At 47.7% G+C, this 17,777-nt stretch overlaps 1 protein-coding gene and 1 long non-coding RNA gene across 5 annotated transcripts in view; one reads left to right on the top strand and one right to left on the bottom strand.

The window, feature by feature from the left end:
* The window catches only part of SETD1B (SET domain containing 1B, histone lysine methyltransferase), a 49,101-nt gene extending 38,924 nt beyond the window's left edge, over positions 1 to 10,177 (bottom strand). For 2 of the 3 annotated variants that reach the window (XR_009933757.1, XM_062504675.1), the window contains exons 1-4: positions 8,564 to 8,969; positions 7,804 to 8,074; positions 4,577 to 4,689; positions 749 to 1,924 (exon numbers count right to left, since the gene is read on the bottom strand). Coding sequence is in view for 2 of the 3 variants with exons in the window: in XM_062504675.1 (XP_062360659.1) it covers positions 749 to 1,924; positions 4,577 to 4,689; positions 7,804 to 8,074; positions 8,564 to 8,965 (1,962 nt within the window). In the remaining variant the exon portion in view is untranslated. Of the gene's footprint in view, positions 1 to 748; positions 1,925 to 4,576; positions 4,690 to 7,803; positions 8,075 to 8,563; positions 8,970 to 9,085; positions 9,241 to 9,607 lie in introns of those variants that run through there. The other variant, XM_062504676.1, reaches the window with a different exon arrangement.
* Positions 10,178 to 10,551: 374 nt separating this feature from the next.
* On the top strand, positions 10,552 to 17,554 carry LOC134050972 (uncharacterized). Of its 2 annotated transcripts, none has more exons than XR_009933749.1 (2): positions 10,552 to 11,798; positions 14,890 to 17,554. It is a non-coding gene; the product is annotated as an uncharacterized LOC134050972 (long non-coding RNA). The 2 variants fall into 2 exon arrangements; XR_009933748.1 differs by lacking the exon at positions 10,552 to 11,798 and adding an exon at positions 12,736 to 13,882.
* Positions 17,555 to 17,777: the final 223 nt, after the last annotated feature.

The following is a 17,777-nucleotide window of genomic DNA, read 5'->3' as shown; positions in this document are numbered from 1 at the left end:
CATCCACTGCAGTGATACTCACATTTGTTGCAACAGACCTCCCAAACAGACACACCATGCAACATAATTCCTGTCTGCTGGCACCTCTCCACACCGTTCAGCTCTCTCTCCCCCTTCAGCCACAAAAGCCCCGGCAGAGTCAACAAGCTCCACTCTATTACTGGAAGACTCAGTGGAGCACATCTCTACAAGACAACTACCTCCCCCTTTCAGATACTCCCTCCCTCCAGAGTAAAGTGAGTATTAAAGCCCAGCAACTGTCTCCCATTGGAATCAGATGGCAGGAATAGTTGGAGAGCTTTCAAACACCCTATACACTCAATACTTCAGTGCAACATGAAAGCCCTGTTAAGCAAGTATGTGCCTGCACACACACCCCTGCTCAGGGACCACAGCAATGGCAGAAAGTGCTCCATTAACTCCTCTAGTGGTTTAAGTGTCTGTCAACACTTAGGACGTTCGCACAGCCTGAGCACTGGCCAAACTTTGGTGGCTTGTGCAGTCCTTGAGCTCTCCTGAAGCTATAAATTGCAGCATGCTGGTATTATAAATAAGGAAAGCTGGAGACTGCAAATTGATTAAGACCATCACTTTGTGTCACGTCTAACTCATTTCCAGCTGGCTTAAGTAAAAGGAAAAGCCACCAGAAACCCCATGCTCTGACGACACAAAGCCAAGTGCAATTCCCCACCCTGTCCAGCTCTGGAGACACGTGCAAAGCTTCATAAATCACTTCCAGCTCACTTACCTCGTCCATTTTTTCTGACGTTGGAGTCTGGTCACCAGGCACCATTTCTTTAGCCTCCGAGGTCTCAGTTTTGGAGGTCCTGCTCAGCTGATCAATGGGAGTCATGCTGGCCTCCGATGTCCCCCGGGAATTCTGACTCAGAGAAGCTGTCCCAGGGATGGGCTCCTCGTCATCAGAGTCAGGTAAAGGTGTGGGGCTGATGTCCTCCAAGCCTGTGCTGGAAGGACGTGAGGAAGGCGTCTGACCCCTGAAGCCAGGCTGAGAGTTCGAACCGTACGTTGGGATGGGGGAGAGCTGGGAAGAAGAGGAGGAAATAGGGCTACCTTCCATTCGGATCTCATTATCTGAGTCATGCTCATTAAGAAAGGGTAATTTTGTTCTCTGCTCTTTTAAGAGCATCTCAATCCTTGAGTCTAAACTGTTATGCTGCATCTCAGTCTCCATGGTGGGGGTGCCAGGGGTCTCACTCCTCTCTGGAGTCTGAGAGAAGGATGCTGTGCTCGGTTCAGGAACAGAGTTCGAGTCGGGCAAGGGTGGAGGCTCCTCTGGTTTCTCCTTCACTGGGACAAAATCAATGCTCGGGGCAGCGCTGCTCTCCACAACCATCTCAGTGGGAGGTGGCGCAGGTCTCCGGTACTCTGTCTCCCTGGAAGTTTGGGGAAACGGCTGCTCGTCAGACTGGGGAAAAACAGCTGGTGCTTGGTAGGGGGAGAAGGCAGATTTATAGCTTGAAGAACTAGAGTGGCTCAGGGGAGGAGTGTGAGAGAACTGAACTGGCTCCTGCTGATGGGATTTGAACGTACTAAACTGATGCTCCGTGCCTCGGAACACCCCCGCCGAGTTGTGCATGTAGTGGTGTCCTGGCCGACGGTTGTACGCATCCATAAATTTTGTCTCGTGCCTCCTGGGTTTGTACCCACTGTCCTGCCCAAAGTGGTACACAGGCGTTGTCTGGCGGCTGGAGTAGGTGGAATCCTGGGAGAAGGGTGTCCCCAGGCGTGGGGTGTGGGGTGTTCCTTGGGACTGTGGGGTGAATTGGCTGTAGGAGTTTGGGGTGTCTTGCCGACAGCTGGAATAGGCCGTGTCATGGGAAAAGGGCGTGCTGCTGTTTGGGGTAACGGAGGATCCCGTGGAAGAAAGGGAAGTGTCCTTCAGGCGCTTCAGGGAGTCCGTCAACTGTAACAACAGAACAGAGAAAAGCACCTAAATACACACTTTATAAAGATATTTGTCTAATCTGCTTGGTTTTCAGAGGAGTTGAGCACCCAAGAGTTCATGCTGACTTCTAGGGGAAAAAAAAAAAAATAGGTCACAGCATCCCTGAAAACACAAACCATTATCCATTACTAACAGTCCCCTTTGATTTAAAAGAAAAAGGCAAAGAGTAACTTGTCCGCCAGGGGAGGCAGAAGAAAGCAGATACAAGTTTTCCTTGTAAGCTACCCCCAAGAGCATCAGGTGATCAGGAGACTTGCACATCACTTTTAGCTGGAAGAGTTCCAGTTTCCAGCAACTATGTAATGCTTGTCTAAACTGCAATCAGAGAAGAAAATAAGAAAAGTCTGAGATATGAAACTGTCAATTTATCTTTTTTTTTTTTTTTTTTGTGAACAAATCAAAACATACAAATAACTGCCAGCCTGCAGCCAAACCTATGCAGCAGAGCTGGCCCACCATCCTCCCTACCACTCATCTGTAACAAGGGAGAAGGCTACACATACAAAAAGTTCTCAACTACCAGAAAAACACTATTTCAAAGCTTTTCACAAAGACAAATGCTCAGAGTGCTACTGATCATGGCATTTGAAACTGAAACCCTACAAATCTACAGAGCAGCCAAGTAATTGCTCTGCAACTCACTTCACAGGCACATTCAGGGGGTTTCTAAGAGCAGCCCTGCTCCAGCTCAGACTCTGCTGAGTCATAACAGTGCCACACTTATTATCAGCTCCTGAATCAATTTTCCATCATGCAAAGCAGGAGCTCAGTGAGAATCCTCCTGGTAGCAAGAGAGGATGGACTGAGCTCCAGCTGCCCAAAAGCACATCAGGACAGGCAACTGGTGAGACCTCTTAAGCACAGGTAGGCAGAGATGTGTCAAATGACCTGCTTGGAACATGCCAGCACCATCCAACTCAAGCTGAACTCTCACCTGCCTGCTATGTTCACACGTCTCACCCATTCAATAGTGTGGACTTGAGCTCAGTTTGACCCCCTGGACACCATGACTAGAGAGACATCAGGAAAGTTTCTTCCTCAACTGTTCTAAAACCCAAGAAAGGAGCAAGAAGCACATGGCTGGTTCTTAACAACATCCACACTGCTGCAACTTTAGTATAGATGTGCTGTGGAGTGTTTTTCAGTGGGGTTTGTGTATGGCCTGGAGGCAGGGATTGCAGAACTGTCAGATCTTTGCTGCTCTGCATGAGAGGAGGAGCAAATCAGGAGTAATTTACTAAACTACAACAGTAAACAAGTTTGTTGGCAGATTCTAGTGTCAAAACTATGATGCAAACAGTTAAAAGTTACTCACAAAGCAATAATTCTGGTGGTAATTGGGAAAAAAATCAATTCTGGACAGTAATAAAACATGAGCACAATATCTAGAGAAAAAAATCTTCAGGATAATTACAGCAGGGAATGCTTTGGGTGATACTATCCATTAAGTGTTTTGCTGTTAACCCTGAAAAAAAAGAGTAAGAACAAATCTGCCCATTTTTAGTTGAGATGTGGAAGCAGCAGAAATGAGCAGCCAGGGTCTACTCATAGCAGGGCTCCCAGCAAAATCATTACTTGCCTCCCTCCTGCCTTTAAAAGCACCTTGCTGGGAGGTAAGGAAGAACCAACCTCTTTATGATTTTGTTAAAAGGATACCAGGGTTTTGCCTTGGTGCTGTTGGGGTGCTTTGGTGGGAGGAGATTTTTTTTTTTCAGCTCAATGGGATTTTCATGTTTCATGTAAAGCTATTACCTGTCCTGAGAACAGTTGATCATAGAATTAATGAAATCATGACATTTTAAGAAGTTGTATGAGTACAGAGAAGTAGAGAGAAGGAAAAAAAAAATCTTTGCCAAATCTCTTTCAAATTTGATGTCCTAAAATCAGTTCTTAAGTCACAATGAGGAGCCAAAGAACATTCAGACAAGCCAAAGAGGCTGATGACTTCACACAAACCCTTCCCCCTGGCCCTCTCATCCCAGTGGGGTTCGCAGGGAAGCAGGTAATCGCACAAAGCCACATAGAGAATTGTGCCCTAACTATCAAGAGACCCCTGGAAGCCTGCAGGAATTCTGTCCACTGCTTTTATTAAAAGCTGATTCCACCAACTAATTAAGATTCTGGAAAATTGATGCCACTATTGAAGCTCAGACACCTTCCACCTCTTAGCCTTTAAGCAAGGCTGAAGTCCGTGCGCGCTGAGGATTACACGCCACAGACGCCAGGCCAAATGTACCACTGTAAATCATTCCCCTGACTTCAAGGGAATAATCTCATCTCAGGGACAGATCTGATCCAGTCCTAACTGCAGGAATTTCTAATGTTAATAGGGCACATTCTGTCGGTTCTTGTAGGCATTTTTCACTCAGAAAGACAAAAAGCACTTCCAGTGGAAAGCAGGCACACATCAGCCACGTGCTCCACATTCAGAGGTGCATTTGCTATGGCAATTATGAGCAAGTTCTATTTAAATGTGAATTAGTAACATCCATTGGAACTACGGCAAGACACAAAAAAAAAAAAAAGCTAAATTTAAAATGTTAAAATGCTAATGTTAACATCTGGGATTTTCTAGGAAGTTTTTCTTTAGAAGAATCTAAGCACACCTACCTGGAGAGCTTCATTCCCAGTTGGGGACACGTCCTGTTCAGTGCCTACAGGGAGGGTCTGAGGTGTGTAAAGACCATTAACCAGCAGTTCATAGAATCTCATGCGGGTTTCACCTGCACAGACCACAATACAAGAGTAGATTAAACAGAAATATCACAATCCTTGTAAAAACACACATTCTTGGCACTCACATGACCCTGCTACCACTCCTGGCCCACTGCATCCATGCAAGAGAGCAGTTATCACCTCGGAGCTCGCAGGAATCATTTCTAAATAATCTGCTGGGCAAGTGAAGTCAGACGCTGCCTTCTCCAGCCAAGACAAGGAGATTTCTAAATCCTTTTTCCTCTTCTCAGCCTCCTTGGCAGCTCTGCTCTTTACCATGCTTTCTGGAGCGCAGCCGTTTCCCTCCTCTCCAGAGTGCCAAGCAAATAGCTTGCAGATTTGAGAAGTGAAACTCTCACCCAAGGGAGAAGCCTCTGCCAACACCCAGAGCCACTTCAGAAAGCTCTCCCTACACACCTTGCTCATAGGAACTGCCTGTTACTAATGCAAACACAATGCATGGGAATGCTGAGGACAAAACCGTTAATGTTATCTTTCTAAAAAGACACCAATTAATCCTTTCCTTCCCCCTAGTTTAAGGAGAACTCAGTGGCATCCTTCGAAGAATAAAGCCAGAGGAGCAAACTGTCCCATATAGCATTACTGAGCCTCAGCCTTTTCATGCCTAAAGTCTACAAAGACCCAGTTTCTTAATATTGAATTTTTCATTACTACAAAAACTTAATCCTACTTATTTTGCAGTCTGTAAGAAATCTGTCATCAGCATCAAAGGCAACAGAATCAGACCCTGAAACTATCTGAATTTTTGCTCTGAAAGATAAAAATACATATTAAAATGGACAGACCTGGCACCTGAGCCCAGAAAATTATTTCAGGCAATATCTCCCCAAAACCAGGACTACTTGTATGAGAAAGTCCTGCAGGATCAAACCTCAAACTCCCTGTGAATCATCCCATTCAATTCAAAAACAAAGCATCCTGTAGCACAATTCTGTCCTGAAAAATACTTACTTATCTTGAACAAATGCTGCAAATGAAGTTATTTGGGTATCAAATCTCATTTCACAAAGTCCTGAGCTTCATCCTCAACTATGTAAACTGTCTAAGTTCAGCCAAAGTCATGACAAAAGATACCTCTTCATTGCAAGAGTCTGAAGATAAGCTTGAAATATTAACACACACCACCCACACATGACACTATAACACCATGGGTATGGAAGTGTTAGCTTTTCACTTGTTCTTTAAAAAATACAAAGTAATTCTTACATAGTTCTTCCTGGATCCCAAACATAATGCAGGAAAAGTTACAGTTTCAAAGAGTTTTAGGAATGTGAAATGATCCCTAGCTATTGCTTTAAGACAGGTAATTACTAGTTGTGTCCAATCTGTAGATGGATAAACTGAGACAGAGAAGTTTCTTTAAACAACCGTGTCTCAGATGAGGAAACTGGATTTATTAGTTTCAGATTCCCAGGCCTATGCTCACACCAGTCAGATAAAAATTACACTTTCACTCCTAATATTTATTTCGCTACAAAGTTTTTAACCAACCTTTCATTGTCTTGCAAAGCAGAATACTAGAAAGTAACGGTGAAGATGATACATACATATAAAGGATGTCCTAACCTGTTAATGCTATTTTAGGAACATCATTTTTACTTGATTCTGACAGATTATAGCACACTGACAGTCCTACTCTTTTAGAACGAAATAGAAGCAACTGTGTGGAAAAAAATACATTAGGAGCATAAAGCTGGCAAACAAAACAGCAAGGCAATTTGAAACTGACTTCAGCATTTTCTCCCAGGAAACAGAAGCATAAAACCCCCCTCATTTCCCTGATGTGCTACAAACTTTCTGGAGCAATTGCCTGGACAAGACTCGCAGCATAGTTTTTAAACAGAGGAGAACAAGGAGGAAGGCAGTATAATCAGCTTGTTTAAAATGATTGTCATTAAGACATCCATCACTTAAAAAACAGCTTTAGCTTATATTATTAAATCTGCAAATGGTTAATTTGTCCTCAAATGTGATTTTTACCTTCAAATTTCAAAGCAAGGGAAGGAGCCTGTCTGTAAAAATTATTGGTACTAGAATTTCAAAGTACACACATGTAAAGTCAGGCTTCGCTCCCAATAGAAAATATTATACTACTACTGTGATTTTTCTTCTAACAGTGGTCAGTAATGTCAATAAACATCCTGTTCTGCTCTATCACACATGGCACACCAACTGCTGTGTTGGTTGTGCACTAAACTGTTGAAACCTTTAAATACAGAACAAAAATATCAGCATTCTTAAGAAAATTGTGTTAGCAATGTCTTTTTCCCAAGCAAGAGAGCAGCAAGCCAGTTTTGAACTAGAAAATGCCACCTTCGGAATGTAGAAATACAATCAGCAACTGATCCACACCTCTTCAGCCTTAGACATTTTCTAAAATTCAGGCAGATTTTAGCAAAGCCCTTTCACTATCATGCTTGGAGGAGAGAGAACAGACCAAACACAGTGCCTTCACACTTGTGCAGAAACTTTATTGGGCTTCTGAGTGCTCGGGAGTGGGGCTGGGAGCTGCTTCCTCCAGCACAGGGAGCTGCTGTTGCTTTAAGAGCCAGTCTCACACTTACACACTCGCACACACTGACAAGTGCTGCATGTGCACTCTGCTGTGCCAGCCCCCAGCCCGCTCTAAGTATCAATGAAATGCCAGGCACGCAGGGGACAGCACCCAACCCCGCTGCTGCCACCGGAATCCACAGGTTTAGATCCCAGGAACTACCAGGACTTGCCCAAAATTCCCAAGTTTGCAAAACGCAGGTGCCACCGGGTTCAGCAGCCCTGGCAGGCGGCTGAGAGGGACCAGGCTGGGGCAGGAAGATGAGGGACATGAGAGGGCAACAAGCAGGGACAGGGACGGGCAGGGGACGGGCAGGGGACAGGCAGGATGGCAGCATTTTGCAAATTACAGGGCTGTCTCTTAGCAACAGACAACACATTTGGCTCCACGTGACTCGCCCAGGCCCCAGACACCAGACCCGCTGCCGGCTCCCTTCATATTTTTAATCACCAGCTCCCTGTCCTCTACAACAGCCTCTGCGGTGGGAGTGGGATGGGCAGCAGCTCTGCAAACCCCAAATGCGTGAGGCCTAGATGTGCCCCCTCACCTTTTGTATCCAGCTCCACGTGGATGATGTTGCCCATGACAGAGGTGTTGTGAAGGTGCTGCACAGCCTCCCGGGCACCCTTAACAGTGGCAAAAATGACTTTGGCAATGCCCAGGTGCTTCTTGTTCTTGGGGTTGTAGAGAATCTCCACTTCTTCCACTTCGCCGTATTTCTTGCACATGTCAGCCAAAAAGTTTTCACGGATGTTGTCATTCAGCTTGGCAAAGGTGACCTGCTTGGGAGGCACTGGCCCCACGTAAAATTCATCAATCTGGAAACAGGCACAAGGTGGGGAACGATAAAAATAATCGGCATTGTTAATGAGTGTGGGGGAGGGCCCAAGGATGGCACGGGAGGGAGGGGGTTAAAGCATCCTGCAAACTTTGGGGAGGGGGGAAAAAACCTCCAAGGCTCTGGGTGAACCTCAGAGCCAAGCAGAGGCTCTGCTGCTGCAGCCATTCAAAGGAACCATCTCCTTTCTGGGTTACAAAAATGCATTTTGAGCAGTGCTGTCGGCAGAGAGTCCCCCCTCCCCACCGCCCCCCGCCCCAGCTCCAAAACCTTCAGGTGATCTCGTTAGACAGGTGCATTGATTTCTTGTTATCCTCATAGAAGAGGATTATTGTTAAAGAGTTTGCTAAATAACAATGTTAATAGGAATATGACTGTCATTTAAACGGTCCATTAAACTATTTGGAACTCAGGCTTCACTCCCAGATAAACAAGTTTCTACAGCTAAAGCCAAAAGTCAGGGCAGTACCTTGAATTTGGGGACAGACAGCTCCAACTCCTTAGTTTTGGTCCATATTCGCCCTATTCTGGGGTCCCTGACACAATCCACAGGAGCGATCCCCGAGTTCTGGGAGAAGGAGGAGAAGGAAGAGAAGGAGAGAACACAGAAACAGCAATAACAAGACTTGAAATTTAAGACAAAAATAAAAGAAAAAAATAAACCCCAAGGAAGCACGGGATGTCTCAAGGGAAGGGGAAAGCGCACACACACACACGTGTCAAATTGCAATACTGCTGGGAAAGGCACACAGATTGGAAACATAGAAAAAAAGCCGCAGGTTTGGGCTCCTGACAGTTGAATACACAGTGTCAGGTGGCTGTAACTTTGGTAGCTGTGCGTGTTCCCCCCAGACCCCCCTCCCACACACATGCGCTACGGCGAGGATTACCACGACCCGGAGGGACCCCCAGCTCCCAAAACGCCGGTAAGAAGGAGGTGGGAGGGGGGAGACACGACACAATGGGGGAAACCCGGGAGCCCCCCACTCACAGGCATGCTGAAATGTTGCCCATCGTAACGGTAGAGTTTGTGCTGTCCTTTTTTCAGAGCCGGGTCAATAATCAACTTGTAACTTCTCCAATGGTGATTTCTTTTCTCGGCAGAAGTGCTGGCTTGCGTGCTGTTCTCCATTCCGTTGATCCAACCTGAACGCGGGGGGGGGGGAGGCAGGGAGAGAGAGAGAGAGAGACAGAGAAAGAGGGAAGGGGAAAAGAAAAAAATATCACACGAAAAAACATAAAGTTAAAAAAAATATTCAACAAAGACCTCTTCGTTTCGGTGTGGCTTTTTTTTGGTTTTTTGTTTTTTTGTTTTTTTTTTTTTTTTAACGAGCCGCCCGCTTTACACACCCAGGCAGGGAGGAAATCCACCGCGAAGCGAGCCCCAAAATGGGGGAATTGCCAACCGGGTTCCCCCCCTCCACCCCAAGCAGACAAGAGGCAGAGGGGGAGGAGAAGGAGAGGAGAGGAAAAAAAAAAAAAAAAAAAGAAGGAAAAAAAGATCCAATCTCACTTGAACTCTGCTTTTTGCCATGATCTTCAGGGTGCTTGGCTTTTTCCCCCGCCTTGGTCTCTCGGAAAGACATCGCGCTGGGCGGCCGATCGTCTCCGGGCGGCGAAAGGCGAGCTCTCGTCTCACATGGGGCCGGTTACCGGCGCGGGCTGCCCGCCAGGCTCCTGCCTCCCGTTTTCGCGAGCCACCACATATTGTGTGTGCTCGCTGCTGGCGGCGGCCGGGATCCCACAATACACCGCTGCGAGCGCCGCGAACGCCTAACCGCGCTCCGCCGCCTGCACATTCACGGCGGCCGCGCCGCGCAGCCCCCGGCCCGCGGCCGCCCGCAGCCGCCCCGCCGCCGCCGAGCGCCGCCGCATGGGCCGCCGCCGGGACGCGCGGGTTTTTTTTCCCTCCCCGCCGCGGGGTTAACGGCATGCGGGGGGGCGAGTGGAATCTGCCCGCTGCATTTACCTTAGCGCAAACTGTTTCTAAACAAGATGGACCTATAGGTGGGACAAGTTGTTTCTATTTTTTTTTTTTTTCCCCCCCCACTCTTAATCTTTTTTTAGGGAAAGACTTCGGCGAGCCCGGGCGACCACGGGGGCGGGTGGAGCGCGGACCCGCCGCGCTGCTGCGGCGGAGAGAGCGAGGGGGTTGGTGGAGGAGGAGGGGGGGGGGGTGGCGACACACGCAGAGGAGAGGGTGATGGAGGATGGGGGAGCAGCTTTGCTTATTAAAGGTCCGGAGCCCTCGTCAGCCAATCAGCGGGGAGGTTCCATTTTGTTTTCGGTATTAAAGGCGGGCGGCGCGGTGCCCCCGGCGCTCGGCGGGCGCGGGGCCGGGCGGAGCGCGGCGGGCGCATGGCGCGGCCGTCCCGGGGCGCGGGGCCGCGGCGTCCCCGGGAGCGGCCGCGCCATTGGCTGGGGCGGCGGGCGCAGCCAATGGGAGCGCGGCTTCCATGGGGCTTGAGTTATTAGACGGCGAGGTAAAAGCGCCGCGCGGCAGAAGCCAAGGAGAGGCCGCGGGACCCGCAGCCATTTTTTTTCTGCAGTGGAGCGAAATGGCCAACTGGGCTTTTCCTTTGTTCCATAAAGGGGGATCCGCCATGTGAATCCACACCACGCGGGGTGGTGGGAGCCTCTAGCACGGTGCCAGACGACTTATTGAAGAAGGATTTAAATATATATAACTCTAGCTCAAACCCTTAACCAAAAAAAAAAAAAAAGTAATGCGGATTTTTTTTTTTTCTCCCTTATGATTCGGGATCCATCTTTGTCTTGTGTAACTAGGTCATGGCACACCCTATGTCAGCAGTTAACAATTTCGAATGCCAACAAAAAAAGAGTAAATACATTGTTTTTATATTTTTTTTCGTTGTTTTGGGGGTTTTTAAGCTTTAAGCAGCTCTGATGACTGAACAATAAATTTGAGAGACTTCTTTCCTGTATTAAACACTTGATTCCTGGCCATTGTTATTAACTCCTTTGGTGCTTAAAAGGTAATGTTTTAAATATAGGTATAGGAATAGTGAATTCTGGCAGAAAATAAGGCAATTTTACTATGATAAGCTTTTTCTCTTTCTTTCCTCTTACATTGTAAGTACCCAATCCATTCTGTCCTTGCTAAGTGTAGTTTTCATGTTAATGTTACTGAAGTGGTCCTTATTGCTAAGCCTTCATTTGCATGTCTTACGTTTTTGTCTGTTTAATCGAATTTATGCTTTCCGAAATATTTTACCTTTAAAGCAAACTATCTGGCTAAGATATGCTTAAAAGTTGTTTAGAACCAGTAAATGTTAACTAGGTGTTTTCACACTGACATGTGCAGCCTAAAACTATTGAGAATATTTTTAGTGCCTGTGTGCTCTGTGGAAAAACACTGAACGTCCTTTTTATGTACAGAGTAAATCTGACACAGGAAGGTAGATTTAAGCCTTGAGCAGGAGTCCTCGCCTGTGTACGGTCAGTCAACATAGCTGGACTTTTTCTACAGCTTTTTTCCCCCTTTTTTTTTTTTTTTATTTTCCTCTTTTTTTGATGCTAGACCAATGCCATACAAAGATCCGTAACTTATCTTAATAAGATCCGCTTCGGCTCGCAAACTTAGGAGAGAAGTGGTGATACAGATCATAGATATATTTATAGCCGTTATTTTAAAAAATAGTAACAACTTCACCTTCAGAGCTGCATTCAACTATGGTGTGCGGGTAAGTAAACCCTTTTGCCCTTGCAGAGGAACAAATAGCCCAGGCCTGTAGCTAATGGTATTGTCCTGGGTGGAAAGATCCCAATGGTCGTCTGAAAGCGGTGGCGATCTCCTTCTCCTCAGAAACATCTAACAGTGCCTCTGAAACGTCTGTTTTCAGGGAGGGATGTGATTTCTTTTTCTGCACAAAGCTCTTGGTCGTCCTCAGCCCTGGGTGGGTTTGGGGTTTTTTTTGTGCGGAGAGACGCTGTGAATCCATTGCAGGCATTACGTGGCTGTTAAATTGAAAGCACCAAAAAAAAAAAATAAATCTGCCTGTGAACAGTAAGATGTGAGGTTGATGTTAAAAAAGGCGAGAAGGCGGTGGTGGTGGTAGGGATCCCTTACATGTTTTATCCGTCTAATTACAGAAGCTCGACAAAAAACAGGCAACAAAATGGGGGGGTGTTTTTCACGACGGTGAGTCTTAATGGCGGATGTCTCCCTAGAAAGCACTGTAAAATCCTTCATACCGAGAGGCAATGACTTGGAGAGAGGGGGGAAAAAGGAGGTCTGGAAGTATATCCAAAATGAGGGAGTTTCCTTCCAAGTGAGGGACCCTTTGCAGCCTGAGTGTTACAGATGGAGAGCCGTGACGCAGTTGATATTCACAGCAGTTGTGCTTTAGTGCTGCCACCCAGCCCACGAAAATGGCCTCCCCGCCGAATTCTGGTGGGTTTATTATGTGAAAGGCTGCGGCAGCACCGTGTCCCGGGCGGCGGGAGGGGCGGGCACGGCGCTCCCGGTCGCGCTCCGTGTTGTGTGAGGGCAGCCGCCATCATGGCTTCTCCTTCCCTTCGGCGCCGCGTTCTCCTCAGCGATGGGCGGTGGCGCGGCGGGCTCTCCCCCCGCTGCCTCCTGGCGCTCCGTGTCCCAGGCGCTCCAGGGAAATGGTGGGTTTGGGGTGGTTTAGTTTTGTTTTGTTTTGTTGTTGTTGTTGTTTTTTTTTCCTCCTTTCTCTCCCCTTTCCCGCCCCCCTTCCCGCAGCGCTTTGTGAGGGGCTGTGGAAGGGCGAAGCCGGGCAGGGAGCGCCGGCTCTTTCTCCCCACTCACAACATGGCGGGAGCGCCCTGCGGCAGCGGGGCTGGCGGCGCTCCAGCCGGGCCGGGCCGGGCCGGGCGGGGGGGCGGCCGGCCGGGAGGACAAAGGCAGCTTGGATAATGCTGGCACAGCCCCGGCTGCTATAAATAACACCGCCCTTCCCCCGCCTCAGCCTCCCGCTCTCTTTATAAACACCGAGCCATGGAAGTCGCCTAATGCAGAAGGGGGGGGGGAAGGAACAAGCAACATTACCACCCCCCTTCTCCACACACACATACACGAGGGGGGAAAAATAATATGCACCAAAAAAATTAAAGCCCCGGCAGTGTGGGGGACGGGGGGAACCAGCAGCGTTGGCCGCGGGAGGGGCCGGGCGGCGCCGCCACCTCCCCGCCCGGAGCGGGTGCGCCGGGGGGAGCGTGGCCGCCGCTCCCCGTCACATGGCTCTTTGTTGTTTTCCTTCTCTGCCTCTCCTGGGCTGTTCCCCCCTCCGCCATCACCCAGCCGGGGCAGCGCTGCCCTGCCTCCTCCGGCCTGCAGCGCCGAGCTCCCCGGGCCCGCACGGGCAGGGCTGGCGCGGAGCCGGTGCCGCGCTGCAGTAGAGCCGCCATGGCCCGATGAAGTGTTGCATGTGGCGTCTTTTTTTTTTTTGGTTTTTTTTTTTTTTTTTTTTTTTTTGGCGTCTTCTTTTATTTTTTTTTCTCCTTCGTGTGGTTTGTTTTTTTTCTGGTGGGATTTTTTTTTTTTTTTCCCCCCCCGAGCAGATTCTACTGCAGCTCGCTTTGGGTGGAGGCTGAGGGTTTATCTCGGAACAAGCCTCGCTGTGCTCTGCGGGGAATTGCAGCGTGTGCTCACTGCAGACCCAGAATAGGTGAGCCAGGAAAGCCTGGCTTGAGCAACCACTTCAGAGGGCAGGACAGGGAGGAAAAGCAAACACTGTAGAGAGGTGGCCTCCCTGGTAATGCTAGAGCAGGACCGTCCTGCGGACTCTGAGGGAGGGAGAAGGTAAGTGGCTGCTTGGCAGAGGCTGTCTGCGGGAGCGGCATATGCCGGGCAGGGTGCGCCCTGCCCGCAGTTCCTGCGGCTCAGCTCCAGCCGCTCCGTGGGTTTGTATAACCTGTGCTGTGGTATGTGCCGAGGCTCAGGGTTGTTTCCCTGCGAGGGAGCAGGGTGCTGCCGCGAAGGAGGCACCGCAGCCCGCGCCTTTCGCAACAACTGCGCTCATCGCTCCATTCCTCGCTCCCCCCCCTCGCTCCTCACCGGGTCAGGCTCTATGTCGAGAGCAAGCGACAAACCGTCCGCACAAAACAGAACACGTTCCCATGGAGGGGGAGAAAACCAAACAAACCAACAACAAAAACCAAAGCGCTTCTGCAGTGCCAGGCTGGCATTGTAGCGCTGTCGGGGGCTGTGGCGCTCGGAGCCGGGGCCGCCCCAGCCGCCGCTCGGTCCCTGCCCGGCCGGGAGCGCCGGGCCCGCGCTGGAGCCAGCGCTGAGCACCCGGCCCGGGTCACGGCGGCTCCCAGGGACCGTCTGCTGGCAAAATCGGAAGGAACGCTGACGTTGTTCTTAGCTGAACACCATTAAAATGCTCCTCTGGTATCTCTCAATAGAGGTGAAAAGCATTTCAGCTTCCTGGAAATGGCCGAAAGAGGCGACGTGTAGATCAAAGTACGGCGCAGAGCTGGGCTCGTGTTTGCAGGGGTTTTTGAACTGTAGTGAAAACGTTTCTGCAGCTTGCATCGTAATGAGTTAAGTCAGCATGTGAAGCGACTAAAAAAGGCATATTTAAACAGCATCGGGCTATTAACTTTCCTGGGATTTAAGATTTATGTTTAAATATATATTTGGCTGTTAGCAATACCAGCATTTAAACAGTAACGTTGATCTGTTCAACCCTGAAGCAAACCAGCTCTGCCTAACGCAGCTTTGAAGCGACACAGCCAGACCATAATACTGTGGGAGCTTAGACAGCTTTGTCTGTACTTGCGTCTCTCTGCATATTTTTCCAGGACTCTGATCTTTGTCTGCGATTAATCATTGTCCAGGACGGCTGTTCCCGGTGGTAGAATCCATGAAGTGCTCCAGCTGGGAGAGGTCCTAACGCGTGTGCCTGGTGCTGCGTACGTGCAAACCAGGGCCAGAAATTGCTGGGGCAGCAGGCGCTGGACAGCGAGCCTGCCGTGCCGCCCCAGTGAGTTGTGTGGGTCCTCAGCACTTCTGGAAGTTGTTTTTGTAAGTCTGAGCCGAAAATTTCTTTCCGTTTTTTAGAGTTTCTAAATGACTATAATGTTCAGTGTATTTTAGGCAGTTGAGACCAGTTGTGCTCTCAGAGTGTGTGGTTTCATGGCTGAACCTCGTATCTGAAAAGCGAAATGTTCTGGTACAGTGTGTTTAAATCCCAGAAAGGTCAAACCAGACTTTCATACTTGAGTTAGATTGACCCTGGTTTGCTGCATGAGACTCTTTAGATAAAGAGATCTTTCAGAGAAAAGGGAGGGGAGAAAAAAAAGAATTTTTTTTTTCTCTGAACAGCTTTTGGTGACTCTGTGCACATTCTTGAAGCAAAGGAGTTTGTTCTTGCCCACAGCGTCCCTGTCTGGCATTGTTGAATGGAAAACTCTTATGCTAATTATATCACTGTCTGTTATCAATAAGAAGTGATTTAATTTCTTTGGCAAAGTGTTGCGACAAGAGCAAATTAGATTGAGAGGCAAAGTGAAATAAAAAATATGCAGCTGTTCTGCCAAACAATGATCCTGACTGTTTGCAACATTTTGTTTTAGACTGCCTTGTACACAGAATCCTTTATAATGAAGGTTTTCAAGTCACAATCCACTGCTTGTGCAAGGAAACTAGATTAATAGATTATAAAAGACAAAAAAAGACCAAGGTTCATCTGGTTCAACTTCCTGCATTATGCAGGTCTCTGGATTTTTGTGAATTTTTTTGCTTTTTCTCATTTGAAAGAATTTAACTGCAGCATAGTTGCATCTTAGATAAAGATCAGAATTTCATTTTCAAACAGGCTGTGAAGGGAAGTAAAATAAGTATAAATTGTTTCCATCAAAAATCTACCTGACAGACTAGAAATCAAAGTACCTTTTTAAACTTGTCTAGTTTCTGCTTTCAGTTTCTGGATGCTTCTCTCCCTCAGTCTCCTTTGGCAGAGGAATGCTCCATGACCAGATTTCCATCCCCTCCTAGCTGTGTGCAAGCTGAACATTTAAACACTCCATTGCAGGCTGCAGAGCTCCCCCTCGGGTCCATCTTCACTAATCCTGTAATTGTTCCTGCTCCAGTTTGTCACCATTTTGATCTGGGCAGAAGGGGACAGAGCCATCAGCAGTGACCATGCCCGAGCCAACAGCCCTCCTGGCTCAGATGTGTCTGTCAGGCATCCAGGGATTACTCCAGCTCATGTTCAGCTGGTTTCCCAGCAGGGCTGCTAAAATACTCTCAGATCTGCTCCTTCTTAGGATGACAACCCCGTACTGCAGGATTGTGCTCTTTGTTTTGCATGTATGGCTTTACCCTGGTCCTCCTGAAAACTCTTAGCGTTGTTGCTTGCAATGACCTTTTAAAATTATTTTTATTTGATACTCCCTCCTGATACTGCTTAGTGTCACTTACAAACTTGGTTGGTTATGATTTGATGTTTTCTTCCAGATAAACAAGCTTTCTGCTCTGTGGGTGTTTCCTGGTTCCGGGTGTGTGTACACACACCTCAGTAGTGTTAATATTGTGTCAGGAGGAGGTCTGGTTCCACAGCATCCCTTGCCACACCCCAGTTGCATGGGAAGAAAGCTCAGTTTAGGAGCTGGAAGGGAGCCAGAGGCACACTGCAACACTTGCCTGCCCTGGTGTCTATTATGTAGCCGTTAAATAATGCAGAGCACAAAACAGGTGGTTGCAGGACCCATAAAAGAAAGATGAGAGGTCTGGGGCAGGGTGGCTACAAAGTACATTTTGAGACCTTCCTGTTAGATGGGTTTTTTTAGATGTGCTTCATTGCATACTCTGTATCCAGCTGTTCACTCAAGACCAAAATACATTAGGGACTTCTTTCCCCCTGCCAAATTTGATCAAGATTGGAGGAAGGGAGGAAAATTACATAGAACAACACAGTCGCATTAGCCAGTTTTATTTTTAGGAAACCAGGGTAAGAATATCAAATGAATATTTAGTAGGAATATGGACAGGGTATTTGCCTGTTCAGATATTCTTGCCATGAAATTTTTCATTCCTTCCTAAGAACAGCAGATGATCTGTCTAGGGAATTGTCAGCCAAAATAAGCAACCTGCTGACAGATTTCACCTGTGTCCCAGCATGCTCTGAGGATGCATGGGATGTGAGCCTTGAACAATGACAGGGAATCACTAGGCTAAGTTGTTTGGCTGCTGGGGTGCAGAGATACATGGTGACAACCAACAGTGGAACAAACACTTACTGTGTTTAAGATCCAGACAAATTTTTGATGGATATGTTGGCTATTTGCCCGAGCTGAGGATTTGGGTTTGTTTTTGTTTTTTTTGGTACTTTTTAAACTGTATGTGATCATATTATTTCTGAAAGTATTAAGACAAAGTCACCTCTGTAAGGTAGGGAGTGAGTGCTTTCAGAGATCTAATCTTTCTTGAGCTATAAAGGAATAAAGAAGCTGTTTCAACACCTGACTTGCAGAATGTTTTGTGTTGCTTCTTGCCTATTGAAATGCAGCTGCCATCGACATGCTATGATCCTATCAGGAGGTAGAGCTGGTTATTTTTTAGAATGCTTTCAACCTTATAAAAATCATGAAATAAATCAAGACGTTCGGCAATTCTAATCAGCATTCTAAAGCTATTGAATTACAAAACAGTTCAGTGCTTCATGGCCCCTGAACAGTACAGTTTCTCA

This window comes from Cinclus cinclus, chromosome 17 (genome assembly GCF_963662255.1).
Source record: "Cinclus cinclus chromosome 17, bCinCin1.1, whole genome shotgun sequence".
Classification (NCBI taxonomy): Eukaryota; Metazoa; Chordata; class Aves; order Passeriformes; family Cinclidae; genus Cinclus; species Cinclus cinclus.
This window is presented reverse-complemented; position numbering and strand designations above follow the sequence as displayed.